The sequence below is a fragment of the Lipomyces oligophaga genome (assembly GCF_038497815.1).
Source record: "Lipomyces oligophaga strain CBS 7107 unplaced genomic scaffold V1516scaffold_4, whole genome shotgun sequence".
Taxonomy (NCBI): domain Eukaryota; kingdom Fungi; phylum Ascomycota; class Lipomycetes; order Lipomycetales; family Lipomycetaceae; genus Lipomyces; species [Lipomyces] oligophaga.
Genome location: NW_027117788.1, coordinates 192427 through 205956, shown reverse-complemented (window position 1 = coordinate 205956; position 13530 = coordinate 192427). Strand labels below are relative to the sequence as shown.

At 41.5% G+C, this 13530-nt stretch overlaps 8 protein-coding genes across 8 annotated transcripts; 3 read left to right on the top strand and 5 right to left on the bottom strand.

The window, feature by feature from the left end:
- Positions 1–621: 621 nt before the first annotated feature.
- Positions 622–2673, bottom strand: V1516DRAFT_674528 (uncharacterized protein). The gene has a single exon (XM_066922104.1). The coding sequence runs from the start codon at positions 2539–2541 to the stop codon at positions 811–813; it is 1731 nt and encodes a 576-aa protein (XP_066777170.1). The 5' UTR covers positions 2542–2673; the 3' UTR covers positions 622–810.
- A 47-nt stretch (positions 2674–2720) lies between these two features.
- On the top strand, positions 2721–3603 carry V1516DRAFT_674527 (mitosis protein dim1). The gene is made up of 6 exons (XM_066922103.1): positions 2721–2814; positions 2858–2883; positions 2938–3089; positions 3135–3191; positions 3235–3367; positions 3414–3603. Exons 1-6 carry the CDS (start codon positions 2777–2779, stop codon positions 3437–3439), a joined length of 432 nt encoding a protein of 143 aa, XP_066777169.1. The 5' UTR covers positions 2721–2776; the 3' UTR covers positions 3440–3603.
- On the bottom strand, positions 3447–4169 carry V1516DRAFT_604498 (tRNA wybutosine-synthesizing protein; the record flags this gene model as incomplete). The annotated part of the gene is made up of 1 exon (XM_066919268.1): positions 3447–4169. A coding segment is annotated over one exon (723 nt), but the record flags the coding sequence as incomplete, so codon positions are not given.
- Positions 4170–4291: 122 nt separating this feature from the next.
- On the top strand, positions 4292–5659 carry V1516DRAFT_685398 (Snf7-domain-containing protein; the record flags this gene model as incomplete). The annotated part of the gene is made up of 1 exon (XM_066923618.1): positions 4292–5659. The coding sequence occupies one exon, from the start codon at positions 4292–4294 to the stop codon at positions 5657–5659; it is 1368 nt and encodes a 455-aa protein (XP_066777167.1).
- V1516DRAFT_674520 (E3 ubiquitin-protein ligase) lies at positions 5589–6993 on the bottom strand. The gene has a single exon (XM_066922102.1). The coding sequence runs from the start codon at positions 6964–6966 to the stop codon at positions 5869–5871; it is 1098 nt and encodes a 365-aa protein (XP_066777166.1). The 5' UTR covers positions 6967–6993; the 3' UTR covers positions 5589–5868.
- A 201-nt stretch (positions 6994–7194) lies between these two features.
- Positions 7195–7952, bottom strand: V1516DRAFT_650609 (replication factor A protein 3). The gene is made up of 3 exons (XM_066920246.1): positions 7758–7952; positions 7606–7708; positions 7195–7542 (listed from the first exon to the last, which is right to left on the bottom strand). The coding sequence occupies exons 1-3, from the start codon at positions 7905–7907 to the stop codon at positions 7478–7480; spliced, it is 318 nt and encodes a 105-aa protein (XP_066777165.1). The 5' UTR covers positions 7908–7952; the 3' UTR covers positions 7195–7477.
- A 1429-nt stretch (positions 7953–9381) lies between these two features.
- Positions 9382–10394, bottom strand: V1516DRAFT_685396 (DHS-like NAD/FAD-binding domain-containing protein; the record flags this gene model as incomplete). The annotated part of the gene is made up of 2 exons (XM_066923617.1): positions 9382–10223; positions 10268–10394. 2 exons carry the CDS (start codon positions 10392–10394, stop codon positions 9382–9384), a joined length of 969 nt encoding a protein of 322 aa, XP_066777164.1.
- Positions 10395–12081: 1687 nt separating this feature from the next.
- Positions 12082–12571, top strand: V1516DRAFT_624445 (signal transduction histidine kinase; the record flags this gene model as incomplete). Its single annotated transcript, XM_066919663.1, has 2 exons — positions 12082–12239; positions 12316–12571. The coding sequence occupies 2 exons, from the start codon at positions 12082–12084 to the stop codon at positions 12569–12571; spliced, it is 414 nt and encodes a 137-aa protein (XP_066777163.1).
- Positions 12572–13530: the final 959 nt, after the last annotated feature.

Here is a 13530-nt window from a genome sequence, read left to right as displayed (position 1 = left end):
GCCTGACGCAGGATCTGATCGATCTCGGCTTTCCTGGGCCCCGCCGTCAGCTGGCCAATAGGAGCAATGTTACATTTACAGGTGTTTGTACTTCCGGTGGAATTGACTTTGAAGTCACCGGCCAATGAGTTCATCCAATGTTGAGCTTAATAATGGTTAGTAAAGCGTTATGACAATATTTATACATTTATCCACTTCATATATATGAGATATTTAATACGGTTCCGTATTTAACAGAATATGGTGATTTTCATCGCATGACCATCAGCATATCTCTATTTGAGATGGTAGTATTCGAGAAGCACTGTTACATAAAATGATATTAAGGCGTCATAAACTTAATCCTGAGCTTACATATCTATACAAGATTCAGAGTTTGTCTAGTTCGCAGAAAAGCATCTGGCAATCTCTGAAATCGTAATTACCCCTAAATCTTGATCCTGCCGGATGAAAGATCTGACAGATTCCAGAGTCGATCAACTTTAATAATATCTGTCCATGGAATAGTGGTAGAGGCTGTACGCATCAAGGACTTGAGCTAGCTATCTAGGATAACGGCAATACAGTACAGCATGTAGATGTATAATAAGCAGCTGTTTGTACAGAAGAATAAACGATAAATTTCAGATAATGAGTAGGTTAAATTAAGTCTAATGCCAGCTATGCGTATATACATAATAACAATCCTGAACAGCACACTCAGGTCAATTGAGAATCTCATCACTAGTGAAACCTCCAGCAAATCTACAGACATGAAATATCAGAAGCAGGTTTAAAGACTACTACCGAATGAAACAGGGCATACAAATGTTAATTATCTATCTGTCGTTGCCGTCGCTGCCGCTCACTAAGCACTTTCTTCATCGCATTAGTATCCTTAAACTGCGGCCGCGAAGGATCTAAAGCATAATCATGATGCTCAAAGACGGCCTTAAATCTGGGATCGTCAACGTCCATGTGGAAATCATCTTCCAGTCCATTAACAGATTTCTTATTTCTGCGGACTTTTTTGTTTTTCTTAGCTTTCTCAGATTTTAGGATTTCCCGCATTGAAAAGTGTTTACCAACCAGTCCTGTCTCTTCATTTTCATCCATCATTAACAACTCCAGCTCTGCCTTTCTCTTTCCGTCTTCTCTTAGTTGTTGCTTAGCTGGCTTTGTCTTCGTATTCCTACTCGGTTTTCGCGATTCGCCCATTTGCTGCAACAACTCGTCATCAACTTCATTATCGCTCTCCAAATCTATCTTATTCTTTGCCATGCGCTTTTGTCGCCTTTCTTTCTCCTTTCGTCGATATTTGTCAATCGTAGACTCCGTATCTTCCACAGCTTTACCTTCAGTCGCCAGCCCCGGCGTGAACGTAACTTCCATATCAACGTCATCCTTCGAGTCGAACCCTGTATTATCTTTACTCTCCTCCAATAGAGACTTGTACTTGTCGCGAAGCTTGTCGCGGTCAATTTTTTCGCCGTCGAACTCGTCCGAATCGCTCTCACTGGCAAGATACGCTTTGAAATCCATGTCTTCAATTTCCCGCCTGCTAAAAGAGCGCTTCGCAAACTGCAATCGCTCATTGGGTGTCTCGTCCCATGTTAGCTTTACTTTTGAATGTTGCAGCGCGTCTGTGACAAACTCGTTGGGTCGGTAACTGACAGGGACCTTTTTGCATTCGTCTCGAGGTTTTTCGTCAAAATCCATGGCTTCAGGGACATATCGTAAATCGAAAAAGTTTGCTGTACTTTCGTATTCCGTGCCATCACAGGCGTCATAGATCCGTCGAGCCGTCGATACGGAGTCGCATTTCACCACACCGTAGTAGTAGCGCAGTCGCTGTAACTGATATTTGCGAAGTTTCGAGCTATCAAACTCTTCACCATTATCTTCTTTAATAAGGGGGCCGTTATCATCATCATAACTACGGCTGTGATCACCATCAGATTGGAAAATCTGCCGAGGTGGGCCATCTAGTTCTTCCTGAGCCATTCTCTCCTTCCCAAACTCACTTGGATAAATTGCAATGGACAGAATTCTTCCCGGATTTGCAAATCCGGAGAAGGCAACCATCAAGTCCTGCGATCGCACGTTGTCCCAGTCAAGATTGACTACTGCAAGAACGGAAGTTTCATCACCGCGAGGGATCTGGCTTTCTTGTGTCGTTTCAAATACGTCTTCCTCTTCATCGACATGTTCTTCCTCTTCCTCGTCAGACGAAGATTCCAGACCTTCACCACGGGCAGGATCATAGCCTTGTTGTAGAATTTTTCCAATTCCAGACTCTTCATCATGGAGATCATCTTCAATTCGATAATATCTCTTAAGCTCGTTCGCTCCCTCATCTTTATCCACCTTGCGGCCATATTGGTCAACAACCCTGCGCCGAATAAAATCTTTGTCTTCGACCAGCTTATTTTGGAATCTCTGGTCTAATACGATTTTCGTGTCTTTGCGCTTTGGATGTGCAAACCGTGGATCAGAAAAGACGCTTGCGAACCTTGGATCAGGTTTCGTTTTCCCGGCTTGATTAGTCTCTTTGCCTGCCATTTCTATGCGTCTAGTATACTTAAATTTTATATCGGATATATCATGTAAAACACATTTGTCATATCAGTATCTGAATTGAAGATGGATATTGATGGTTTACTTATAAATTTTCTCCCAATACTTGTTGGGAGTTCACAGTAACGAATCTATAATGCGTGGAATATCTATACATGTCTTTACAATCAGCTAGTTCATTATTTAATTTGTGAAATTATCCGGGTATTAAGTTAGTAAGATGGGAAGCGTGTTTCTACCTCATCTACGTTCAGGCTGGTATGTACTATGTTCGTAAACGTAACAGCGTACTGACTGACAGGCACGTTGACCAAGCAATTTTATCAGGTAACAGGACTAAAACAAATTTCGAAAGGCGGAAAATGAGACTAACAAAACTAGAAGAAGAGAGATTAGTGGTGATCCGGTTTGGCCGCGACTGGGATGAGCAATGTATGCGCATGGATGAGCTACTGTACCGGATCGCGGATCGCGTCAAAAACTTCGCTGTGATTTATGTCTGCGATATTGACGAGGTGTCGGATTTCAATAAGGTAATTTAAATTAAAATAATGCGATAACCGACTAATCTAAGACAGATGTACGAATTATATGACCCCTGCACGGTTATGTTTTTTTTCAGGAATAAGCATATGGTAGGTTGGTCAAATATTGCAGTTGTCGAAGCTAATACTATAGATGTGTGATTTTGGGACTGGAAATAATAACAAACTCAACTGGGTCCTTGAAGATAAACAGGAATTGATAGATATCCTCGAGACGATCTACAAAAGTGCCAAAAAAGGCCGCGGTTTAGCAATCAGTCCCAAAGGTAAGGATGTAACGATAAAATGCTTTAGATCATTTCTAACGAACAGACTACTCGACTAAGTATCGGTATTGACACGACTCAGTTCCAGCTTTTTTTTCAGTCCCAGCTCTCTTTTCCGGACCCGACGCTGGTCTTTTGTTTCTTGCTCTTGTTCTTGCAGTACATTAGTCCACCGCTTAATATTATTCATGAAATTTGTTGTCCGCTGTTTATTCTCGACAAAGCGATCATGTGCCATTTCAATCAAAGTATCTAAGTATCTGTCAGATACTAATGTTACAATCGAATTGCTATCCAAATACCCGACCGGCGCGTCTATCCGTAGTGAGCAGCGGATCGCTAAAATATTGCCATTATAGCCTGATTCACGGAACCCTGAGGCAATTGCAAGTCCAAGTACTTTCTGAGCTACCTGTGCGTTGGCACACAGAATATGTAGAATCAGTGGCTCAAATTTAAAATGGACGTATCTTTTTATATCGCTGGAGGTTGGACCGTCGGCAGGTATCACAGCGTAGTCACCAAATAAAACCTTCCGCAAGTCGAGGTTGACATCTTCATGGCTGACAAATAGCCATCTTCCACCATTTCCCTTCCCCCCTACTTTAACGCCATTCTTATGTCGGTCTCCTTCGAGATATACAGCAGTTCGTCCGGCGCAGGACGAAGTCGTGACTAGGTCTGGATGTCGGTTGATCAACTCGAGCAATGGAAGGATTTGGACGTCTGGTCCACCTTTAGGGCTCAAATCTGGAGCTGAAGAGATTAGATCTTTCAATATTTTTGCCTTTCGTTCCGTAAATTCCATGCTATGTGGAGATGTGCTACTCTTCGACAAACAAACTCAAATATAGTAACTGGCAACAAATATTTATTATCCTCCCAAACCAAACAGGTTGAAAAACTACTTTCTACCAAAGTCCAATGACTATACAAAGCCACATTTTCTCACTGCCAGACTTCACGGAGAGTCGTCTGGCGTCATTATATTCCGATTTCAGTCGTCTCAAAGATACAAATCCAGATGGTTTTGAAGCCAACGTGCGATCGTGGGCTGCTGGGCTTGCGAGCTCGCTACGTGCTGGTTATCAAGATAACCGGCTAATTCTGCACACGGGTAAGCCATTACTGGACGAACTGGCGACCGTCAAATTTGGTCGACCTCTCAGTCTCTCTGCCGTTTATCAGGAACAAGTTGCGAGCAAAAAGTTCATACCGCTAGCAAAGTTCACTGAAGCTACGACGAGCATCTTTGCAAATCCGCAATGGCGGATCGTCAGATATACAAGTTCCGCCGTCAGCTGGGCATTTCGAGACACAAAAATTCATTACTTATATGATACAATATCGACGTGGACTCGACAATCTGAAATCGATCAAGAATTCGTTATGCTCGATAACGTCGAGCGAGCTGCGAAAGTTTTACTTGATCGAGTAAAGCTCGATCCAATGAATAGCGGTGTATATACTTTCGAGATGGTTCGACACCTATATTCTCGAAATCCATTCAAAGAGGCGTCTGACACGTATTTGACCAATTCCGATTTCGAAGTCTTATTTAGATATCTTGCGCGGGACGTAGGACAGGCCAAGATTTCTGGCACGGTGATCAAGTTCAGAACTCACACTGAATTGGCAGAAATAACCGACGAAGAGATCTCAATTGCGCAACTTAAAAGCTCGATGCGAATTCTCGAAGATCGCATCCAGCAGCATGAACAATCAGAGACATCTAGTCGAACTAAGCTTAGTGAAATCCTCAACAGACCTCAACAAACGCAGCACAACAAGAAACTCGGCCTGAACGAACTTAAAAAAATTAAGCTGGCAGAAAATGGTATCCAGAAATTGGTAGCGTACAGACTCCAATTGGAAACTTTGCTTCATAGTATCGAGTCGGCCAAAGATAACGTTGATATGGTCAAGATCATGGAAACCTCAGCTACAGTCCTGGAGAAATTGAATAACTCGGTCGATGTTGAACGAGCAACGGAGATCGGGGATAAGCTATCAGCTTTGATTGGTGATACAGACGAGATTTCAAAAGTTTTGGGTGATACAGTTGTGGAGGATGATGAGATTGAAGACGAGTACAATCAGATATTGGATCAGACACGTAATTCAGCACTACCTTCCATGCCAGGTCGAAAACCGGCAGAACCACATGAATCTGAAAGCCGCCCCAACGATGAACTGGAAGAATTATTTGCGAAAATCAATCTCAATTCAGTTCCGAACCTTGATTCAAGAAGCTCAAAAGAAGAGACGGCCAAGGCTAACTTAATAAGCTAATCTACTGTCAGATCGTGGTTTGTTTATTTAATGGTTCATATTGTTCATATTTAGTATATTCATTAAGTCACATCTTCGGAATATCCAATTTCAATACAACTAATCCAAACCATCAATACAAACGAACAATCCGGTTACTCCAATTATATACAGTCTTCAAGTTGATCCAATTATATACATTCTATGCCAATCATACATAATATGCAATATTAGTCTATTTCCAACGAACGTTTGGAAGGCACTGTACTTGATATTGCATCTGGAGCAGCATCAGGTTTGATATCCTGGCCGATATTCTCTTCAATATCTTCTTTGAGTTGATTCATGCTTTGATCATCATGACTAGTAAGATCAGTATTTTCAGAATAAACAGTATTTACAGTATTTGACTGCTTAGCTCTAGCAATCAATAAATCAAACTCAGACCGATACGAGCGATTCCACAATTCCGAATCGAGATTGGCAATTTTTGTTGTCGGAACATTAACTGTGAGTTCCCATTCGCTCAAATCTTGGAGCAACTCTTTTTTGGACTTAGGCTGCACGCTATCAATATTTGCATTCCAGATACTAACCCACTCTGTATGTCTGTTCTGAAGTTGCGGTTTTGTTCCGTGGCTTGGAATACCGAGGTCCTGCAGTTTCGATCGTAGTCGCGATTCGTTTATGATTCCATATTGAATCTTGGGCAGTGCTTTGAGAACGATATCACCTCGGTCTTTCCTTGTTGACTGGATGGATTTATTCAATCGTAGCCCGGAACTAGGTGTTATAGAACTAGTAGCAGTCTGAATAGTCGTGGAGGAATTTGTCGAGAGACATTCGTCGATATGCTGAATCACTTTCTCTTCGGTCATTGGTTTGTTGCATACAGGACAAACAACTAAATTTCCCGATTCCGCAGATATCTTTGCTATTGCCGTTCCTTCTTTTACTTCTCTCTCATCCTGTAACGGCGCCAGTTTCGACTCTGAATTTTGCTGTACTTGCTGCTGTGGCCGAGCCGTCACCTCTAACAATCCCTTCCTGGCAGTCTTAAACCACTGCACAAGCTCCTCTAAACTCTGATTGCGTCTCAATCGAACCTCTACCACGGAAGCCCTACAAATAGGACACTTGGGCTCCTCACTTCTCGGCGTTGTAGCTATACTACGTCTAATGCACAGCGAGCAAAACGAATGCGAGCATTCCGCCATCATCGGTGCAGAGAAAAAATCCCGACAAATTCGACATCGCAGTCCACTATCCAAGTTACTAAGCTCTGGTGCAATCGTCGTCTTCCAGTCTGACGCGTCCGTGATATCCATTCTTGTTATTATTATTGTTGTAGTTTTGTACTTGTGTAGATTTCAGATAGTTTGAGAATACGCGATGACTTCAGGTTAGGATCGATGAATAATTGATTAGTCATACTTCTAAGCTTTTGAATCCTACGGTAGCGACAGCGGATAACTGATTATTGAATTGCATTGCTTTACAGCCACAACATAATTTTGCAAACTGAACTATTATGACTGGACATAATTTGCTGAGGAAATCATATCGTATCGTAGTATCAATCATGTTCTGAAAAACTACAGTACTTTTTTGCATCTACATGGGTAAGGACAAGCGATGATTCAAATTATCAGCGCAATATGGATCGGAACAACCCGGGGGCGGTGAAATTTCAAATGCTATCGTCAGATTAGGAATAGACAGAACCAATTGATTGATTACGTTGATATCTGGCACCAAGGATTAATGAGTGTAAATGATGTAAAGGATGCAAATGTAGCTTCAAATTTTGTTTTAATATTAGAACGGCAATACATAACTTCAACCCCTGTAAAACTCTTGATTTTTTTGATATAATTCCACCATCGCATTTGCATTATCCAGATCTGTCATATATCTATATTAGGAAACTAAATTTTCAAATCAGCAGGAAACCAAAATCGACTCACCGCCCGTAGTTCCAAAATCGTAGCAGTTTAACATTTCAATGGACATATCCTGTCCAACACGACCAGTAAGTTCATAAATATGTCCCTCACTAACATCAGAGTCCTGACTATTTTAAAACTTCAGATCCATTGAAATAATTAAAAAAACGTACTGTAAAAGAAGTGATCGTGATTGAGCCCGCAGAATCAATAATTGCCCGCGTCCCTTCAACTCGCGTAACTCGTCCTATTAATCTGACCACCCGCTCCACGTACATATTTAAATAATTCGCATTCGCTCGTGGAATCACGACTGTTTCCATATCTTGAATTTATTCGACGGGATCAAATCTTGGTTAAGATATTACATAAACAAACATAATAGAAGAAAAATCAGGAACTGTTGCTTGTTGACGCGTTAATAAGACGCGTTAGTTCCGCGGACACGCCGCATAGTATTACGTACTATGTTATATAATCATTAATATCTTTGCCCAAAGGAACCAGAAATTCTTATATATGTTTTGAAACATTTTAATGAGTGTTTCTGTTTACTAACTCTCAGCATTTACAAATACAATAGCATTTGGTACTCATTTACAGTGTATGTATAATCTATTATAATTTGTAGATTCCTCTCAACCACACTAAGTTGAAGACATTGACAACATAATATTGAATGCGCAAATTGCTTGCGAGGAAAGGAGAGGGCGTGCCGGTATAACCAAGGCAAGCAAAAACCAAGCATTGCTTAGTTTATGTCTGCTATACCAAGCAAACATTGATTATAGAAGCGCGATTCAATTAAATTGCTAGATGTAGATCCCCGAATAGATCCTAATAAATTACCAGCCGTAGAATCAAGCCAAATGTTAGCTATGAACTGTACAAATGAGTTTCATTTCCAAAGCACTTGTTGATTATCCCTGTTCCTCAAATTCTGAAATATTATTTTTTCAAGTTTTCCAAATAGAAACTAGCAGTCAAGACAAGTAAGCTCTGGAATTGGTTTTGCAGTAGCATATCAGGAAACAATCAGACATCAAGGATATTCTAATCACTTGATTCGGATCCCATTCTAATTACTCACTACCAAAGCCCTTCGAGTTTCCGAGTTTAAAAACCACTAAACCTTCCTAATTTTATGTTTCAGATCCTTGATATTTCAGCTATGAGTCCCCGGAGATTCAGTCCTACTAAGACCACTAATTGACTTTGAGATTCAGCCATTCAGTAGGAATTTGCAGACACAGGTCTTTCCTAATACTTGAAAATAGCAATTTTCAATCTACTCTAAATTTCGCTGAATAATATTCAGGAATATTGAATTTAGGTTCCAAATCTTTCGTGCTTATCTTGACTGTTCTGCTAGACACACCGTATCGTCCTGATTGAAATAGCGAAGTGAATGTATTTCAATTGTTGCGTTCCTGCAATACATTAAGAATGTACAAGGAAACTTCTATATTATTTTGGCATCAACTTCCTATCATTAGTTCAGGTGTTTCGTATTACGTAAACATGAGTAACAGTAACGTTAACTCCGACCCTTACCCGATATGTGCCCCAGCTGGGAAGTATAAACGATCATTGAATAATTGATCCCTCGATCAAAGGACTGTGATCGAGAAGGTATTAGTATCACTTAATGAAAAGAGACCTTGCACAACTAGTCATAATGACCATGATAAGATTAACTCCTGGCCGATTCTCAATTTCAGTCTTCAATAGCCTGTAAAAAACAATTGTTTGAGTGCCAGTGTAAGCTGTAAATTTACCAAATTAACGAAAGTTGAATCAGTGGCACTCCAAATTATCAGCATCCACATCAGGAATGACACCAACGACTGGCTCCAGAGCACGAGGAACCCATTCTGCAGCATCACCGTGAAATACCCAAGTCCGTCTAAATCTTGGTGAATCGGTGGATTCAGATTCCAAGATACTAAGTTCTTCTTCTTCAAGTGGAACATCGGACTCGATGTTAAATATGGCAACTTTTCCACCTTGCTGGCGGACCCGGTCAACATATCCCGCAGCAGGATAGACTGTGCCGCTCGTGCCGATGACAAGGATCAAATCAACTTTTCCCTGCTCAAAAAATTGCTCGGCTTGTTCGACAACTCGGTAAGGGAGGGATTCGCCAAACCAAACTACGCCAGGCCGAAGCAGACCCGCGTGGCATTTAGGACAATGCGGCAGTTGCGACTGTGGGATGTGGATGTACGGCGAGTTGAGGTCGTCACAAGAAGCAAGCGCAGGCGTTAGTGGGTGCCTGGTGTTATACGAGTCGACATAGTCGCAGTAGAAAGATGTACATTTGAGCGTGAACAACGAGCCATGTAGTTGAAGAAGTTGCTGAGGCGGATGGTTAGACCGCACAGACAGCCCGTCGACGTTCTGCGTAAGCATGAGAAATGATGAATTACGGCGTGCAAGTTCTGCAAGAGCATAATGGGCTCGATTTGGTCGTGCTCGTAGGGCTGCCGCCCTACGCGCTGAATAAAACTGCCAGACTAGTGAAGGATCGGTCGAAAAGGCATCTGGCGTGGCAAGATCCATGGCATCATGATTTCGCCAGAGGCCGCCAGACCCGCGGAAAGTCGGTAAGCCAGACGAGGCAGATAATCCAGCACCGACTGCCCATTAGCTGTAACGAAATGTAGAATAGACTAATACTCACCGAGTGCTAGAATGCGAGTCGAAGAACGCAGACAAGCATGGAAGGAGACGAGGTCGCCGGCCATGTCTGCGATGGTCGGAGGACAGTTCAGATCAGGATCATGAAAGCTAGAAGCTACACTAGGCATGCCTAGAATAGTGTTCCTCTGTTTTACTCTGCTTTCGTATATTATGTTTATTGAAAACTTGGTGGATGTGGTAGATATCGCAAAAAATATCACCGTGTAAGTGGGTTCTAAAGACTCTAAGTCCGAATCATGTGATGAAAGTAACAAGACCGGTATATATTATGTAATCGCAAGAAGAGTCAATGAGAGACTAATGAGGACTAATTAATATGATTATATAATCATATTATATTACATTTTTTCGTCTATTTTAGTTCCTATTCTGCTTGAATATGCCCAAAAAGTTATATAATGTGATTGCTGGTAGTATTAATAGTTCGAGGAAGTTTTTGGGGATTGTAATTTGGCTGATGTTGCATTGCTGTAACTAATGCTGAGAGGAGATACTCGCCGTATGTAACATAGTCCACTGAGCAGATAAGATCTCTGACTTTCCTTCTGAAAATCATTGTAAATAAATCGAAAAACATATGAAATTGAGCCCTATTGTGAGTCAATGGATAGCAATAATGAGTCTAGCTTTGCTTCTGGTAGACATTTGCGTATTGCTCCTAAATTGATGCGAATTGCGCAGAAATTAATTGTGCAAAATAGGCCGACATTGAATCAGCACGCTTCTTTACAACAACTCAATCACTGCTGGTCAGGACATTCAGCCCAAATTATCGGAAATAGACAGTTACACCAGAACAGCACATTCTGATTCCAAACGCCTTATGACAATTATATTCGGCAACTAGATATTCAGCACTCTAATTGTGCAGCGCGAATTTTCGACCAATATGCGAAAAGATACAATTCATCATGCAGAGCAGTTGTATTATCTATATTTATATATCTTGAATATTTAAAATTTTTATCAATCTCTATTAGACTATAATCGGTATGCTGGATCCGACGTTAACCCATCATTACCTAACTGATTACCAACAATATATGACGTCAGGTGGCTGAATCGCGCCACTTGAGGCGAGGACCCTCAGCAAACGAGACCGACAAGACAGCAAGATATCGAGGCAGACAAAGGTAAAAGATTGATAGCGCAATTGATAGGATTCTAAGCGAAAAGCCTTCAGGATATTGAGTTTGTAGAAGAGAGCGAATTAAAACGCGCATATCCGGAAAAAGAACTTGAAATTCGGCTCGGAATTGGCCTAGTTTTGGTTTATCGTGCTCTCCGGCCCCACTCTAACAAACTACAGAGCAGTACTGTCTTTGTGACACTATCGACCGTCCACCGCGCTGCTCGACTGTTATCTTAGCTATCGTGACAGCAGAACAGAGTCGAATTCACTATCGCATTCATAAAGAAAGCATCACAGAATGTCACCGAAGCTCTCATTAATCCGCTTGTAAAGAATAATTACGTAATAGCTCGTACGAAAGTCGAAAAGTCTACCCGCCAAAGCAGCTCTTACATAATCACCATCGTCATCCAAGTCCCGCTGGGTCCGTATATCCCACAGGGAAATACAGTTTGTCGCTTCCCTTTTACACTGTTGCAACCCTGTTTTCTGTTCAGTTTTATTTCTTTGTAGGTTCTGGTTCTGCGCTGTCGAATACTTAGTTGAAACTCGCATCTATCGCTGCGGACTTTCTCCGTTTTTACGACTTCTTACCTTTACTGCTTTCCTTGCCTACGCTCCTTTCCCTCCGCCTCTTCTCCCCCTCCCCCGAAACAATGGCCATGGCGACTGCTGATATCCCCACCATCATCGACTTCAGCATCTTCAATCAGCTGCTCGAGATGGACGATGACGAGACCGACCGCGAGTTCTCGCATTCTATCGTGCTCAACTTCTTTGAGCAGGCCGAGACCACGTTCACGAAGATGGATGAAGCACTGTATGTCTATTGCCATTTTTTTGCTGCTATGATGTAATGACCTTGATGATGATGGAAGTGCTAATCTACAATACAGGGCCCACAAGGATCTCAAAGAACTATCTTCTTTGGGCCATTTTCTTAAAGGCTCGTCTGCTGCTCTCGGACTGACGCTTGTGAAAGACACCTGTGAGAAAATCCAGCACCTGGGGGCCGGAAAAGATGCTGCCGGCGACAATGACATTAGCGACCCCACGCTTGCTCTGTCGCAGATATCGCCCTTGTTGATCACTGTTCGTCACGATTATGCTGAGAGTGAAAAGGCTTTGCGGAAATTTTATGATTCTCAATAGATTCGCTGCATTAACTTCACTTTCTTACTGCTGCTCCCTTCGTCGACCCCATTTGAATCCAATTTCCTCCTTCGTCATCATTTCATCGCAACATTTTCCCGCTACTTACGACCCTGCACTTAATCTATCATTATTCGCATTTCATCCAGATCGGTCTTAACTGCATCTGTCCGTCGTCCATGCTGGCGGACAGGAGTTCGAGACACTGACATTGTCTCGAGGCTTCAATGCGCGGCACATCATCAATCAATCTGTACTTCTATCTCCGTCCTTACAATTCATTATGCACTGAATGCAATTTAGACTACTACATGCTAGACGTCTTGTTTACAGATATTCAGCTATACAATTATTTAATTATATAGTTATACGGTTACATAATCACATAATTACATGATTGAAAGCTTATATATCATTACTGTTACATATTCTGGTGTGTGCTAGTTGTCTTGCTTATTTTTTTATCTTTTGATTGCCTTTTTTTTTTCTGACTGTTTTTAATGTTTTTTTTTGTGATTGCTTCTCTGTATTTTTTATTTTCTTCCGCAAATTTACGTTTTTTCTATGGTTCTTTATGGTTCTTTGTGATTTCTCAGTGATTTTGTTTGCTATTTCTGTCTTGCTCGAGGATATTACGTATTTACTCTAAAAAAGTTTTGTATTCCGGTCTAACGGCTAGATATTTTTATTTATTTCTTTATGCGCGAATAATCGGTATCTCCATTTAGCTCATTAGCTTACTTCCAGCTTACTTTCAATCCAACTTGCGGAATTTCAGCTCACTGCGAATATAATGGCTGTGAAGAGAAGATATCCGTCAGATAACTCCGGCTGCCGCTTGCAGTTTTCCAAAGTTGGTCGGTCAGCGACGTTGACAGATCCACGTCATTGACCGTTACTGAATCCCGTCTTGCAGTCTTGCAGTAAAGTTTCATTTGAACTTTTAGGACTAGTATGAC

Excerpts from the sequence above, each read along its gene's own strand:
- V1516DRAFT_674520 (XM_066922102.1), bottom strand. The coding sequence starts at position 6,966 with ATGGATATCACGGACGCGTCAGACTGGAAGACGACGATTGCACCAGAG.
- V1516DRAFT_674528 (XM_066922104.1), bottom strand. The coding sequence starts at position 2,541 with ATGGCAGGCAAAGAGACTAATCAAGCCGGGAAAACGAAACCTGATCCA.
- V1516DRAFT_650609 (XM_066920246.1), bottom strand. The coding sequence starts at position 7,907 with ATGGAAACAGTCGTGATTCCACGAGCGAATGCGAATTATTTAAATATG. Across the intron at positions 7,709-7,757 it reads TCACGATCACTTCTTTTACA|GACTCTGATGTTAGTGAGGG; the intron begins GTACGTTTTTTT and ends TAAAATAGTCAG. Across the intron at positions 7,543-7,605 it reads CGATTTTGGAACTACGGGCG|ATCTGGATAATGCAAATGCG; the intron begins GTGAGTCGATTT and ends GATATATGACAG.
- V1516DRAFT_674527 (XM_066922103.1), top strand. The coding sequence starts at position 2,777 with ATGGGAAGCGTGTTTCTACCTCATCTACGTTCAGGCTG. Across the intron at positions 3,090-3,134 it reads AGGTGTCGGATTTCAATAAG|ATGTACGAATTATATGACCC; the intron begins GTAATTTAAATT and ends AATCTAAGACAG. Across the intron at positions 3,192-3,234 it reads TTTTCAGGAATAAGCATATG|ATGTGTGATTTTGGGACTGG; the intron begins GTAGGTTGGTCA and ends CTAATACTATAG.